General features: G+C 22.1%; 1 protein-coding gene across 1 annotated transcript; it reads left to right on the forward strand.

The window, feature by feature from the left end:
* Window positions 1–876: 876 nt before the first annotated feature.
* Window positions 877–1,995, forward strand: LOC132933974 (uncharacterized). The gene is made up of 3 exons (XM_061000246.1): window positions 877–1,064; window positions 1,202–1,364; window positions 1,845–1,995. The coding sequence occupies exons 1-3, from the start codon at window positions 894–896 to the stop codon at window positions 1,970–1,972; spliced, it is 462 nt and encodes a 153-aa protein (XP_060856229.1). The 5' UTR covers window positions 877–893; the 3' UTR covers window positions 1,973–1,995.

Consider the following 1,995-nt stretch of genomic DNA (forward strand, 5'->3'; position numbering starts at 1 on the left):
CGTAGGTCTGGCTAGCAATTCAATTATTTGATATATTTTTTACTGATATCTATATTGAACCATAATAAAGATCAAAAATAATATCAACTATTTATTAATATTAAAATTAATTATAATTTAAAATTACCATCAGAATTATATTAAAAAATAATAATCTTAAGAAATGTCTAAAATAATATCAAATTAATTTAAGATAAGGATCATCAAATAATAGTTAGAAAAATAACAATATAAAAATGATTATTTTATAATAACAAATTAATTTAAAATAAATGATGTTAATTTATGGTTGAAGGGTAACATTTTTAAAATGTATCAAAAAAATGTTCATATGACATTTAAAAAAAAATCATAAATTAACAATATAATTGTATCATTCATCTATCCTCAGACTAGTGGCCAAACAACAATATATAATTATTAAAATATCATCATTTTAATCAGAATGTGATGAAATCCTAATAATTATATAATCATATCATTAACAAATAAATAATATTTTGATGTCAATAAAATCTTTTTTTGCTATCTGGGAGTCAACTTATTCCTAAACGAAGTTCTGAATTAATCGAAAATGTTATTAACACTGACCAAGCCAATTACCATCATTTTAAATTCTAAATAAAATTCCATTAATCTATTTACCATAAATATCTATATTCTAGTTTTTTTTTTTTTTAATAAAAAGAAAAAAAACCAAATAGGTTTATTTTACTATCATATGTTTTTATAATTAAACAAGCAATATGTATTTCAAATTTGATTATATTATTTGTTTTTAATTTTATTACATTATTGGTTTGATTTATATAGAAGTTCAAAAACAAATAATCAGACAACTAGTAACATTAAACGCTAGGCAAAGGGAACATGGAGAGTACTTGCACACCATAATGTTGATAGTCAGTAACATCCAAGATAATCAAAAAAATCTGATGGTTCCACCATCATCATCTAATCAACAATTTGAAAAAATATATGAAATGCTCCCAATATCAACTAGCGATGAATTAAATATTTTTAAAGAAGCTTTAACAGACGACAACCTTATATATGATCAAACTGTAAGTAATTGCAATAATTAGTAAATAAACATATTATATAGTTATGTATTTTTGTGGGCTATTGTATATATAATTATACCTAATTGTAGATATTATATTGTTTCTTTGATTCTATGAATTAAATATGTATTTTTAAGGTAAATATGTTATCAAAAATTGGTGGTGATAACTTTAAACAAGGAGTAAGGCGTATCTTAAAAAAAATTATTACTGATGAGTATGCCAAATCATATAGCTACACAGGGCACAAAGGAAACAAAATACCTTTCAACAAAACAATTTTGTCTTCTTTGCTTACAAGTAAAAATACATTTTAGATTTGTATTAACTTAAACGACTTTCAATATTATAGAATTAAGTTATTATAATATTTAATATTATTATATAATAATCATAGAGAATAAACATTATTTTTTTGTAATATTTTGTTTTTAAGAAAATTATAATAATAAGGTTCAACTATAAACCAACTAAAAAAATTAAACTAATTACTTTCTTAAAAATTAAAATATTAAAAAATATAATAGCTATAGCTAAACAGAATTGATATTATTTTTTTAAATTGTTATAATGGTTAATTGATAACTAAATTTCAATAATGTAATCGTAATGAGAGAAATGTGGAGAGGATATTTTATAATATTATATGTGTGCGTGAGACAAAGTATTAATTTTGAATGATGCACGCATGTCTTAAACGGATAACTGGGATAGTTAATATGCATGATACCTGGTATTATTTAGAAATTATTTATAATTGTATGTAATTATTTATTTTAGAAGCAATACAGTCTTCTTCTAAATTTAACGAAACTTCGACCAAGGACATTGAAGCTGCTGCAAGCATATGGCTTTCAAAAGCGAGCGAAAGACTCAAGATTACCACGAATATTAATATTAATACCTAACTAATTATTAGCAATATTTTGTT

The sequence above is a fragment of the Metopolophium dirhodum genome, chromosome 1 (genome assembly GCF_019925205.1).
Source record: "Metopolophium dirhodum isolate CAU chromosome 1, ASM1992520v1, whole genome shotgun sequence".
Classification (NCBI taxonomy): Eukaryota; Metazoa; Arthropoda; class Insecta; order Hemiptera; family Aphididae; genus Metopolophium; species Metopolophium dirhodum.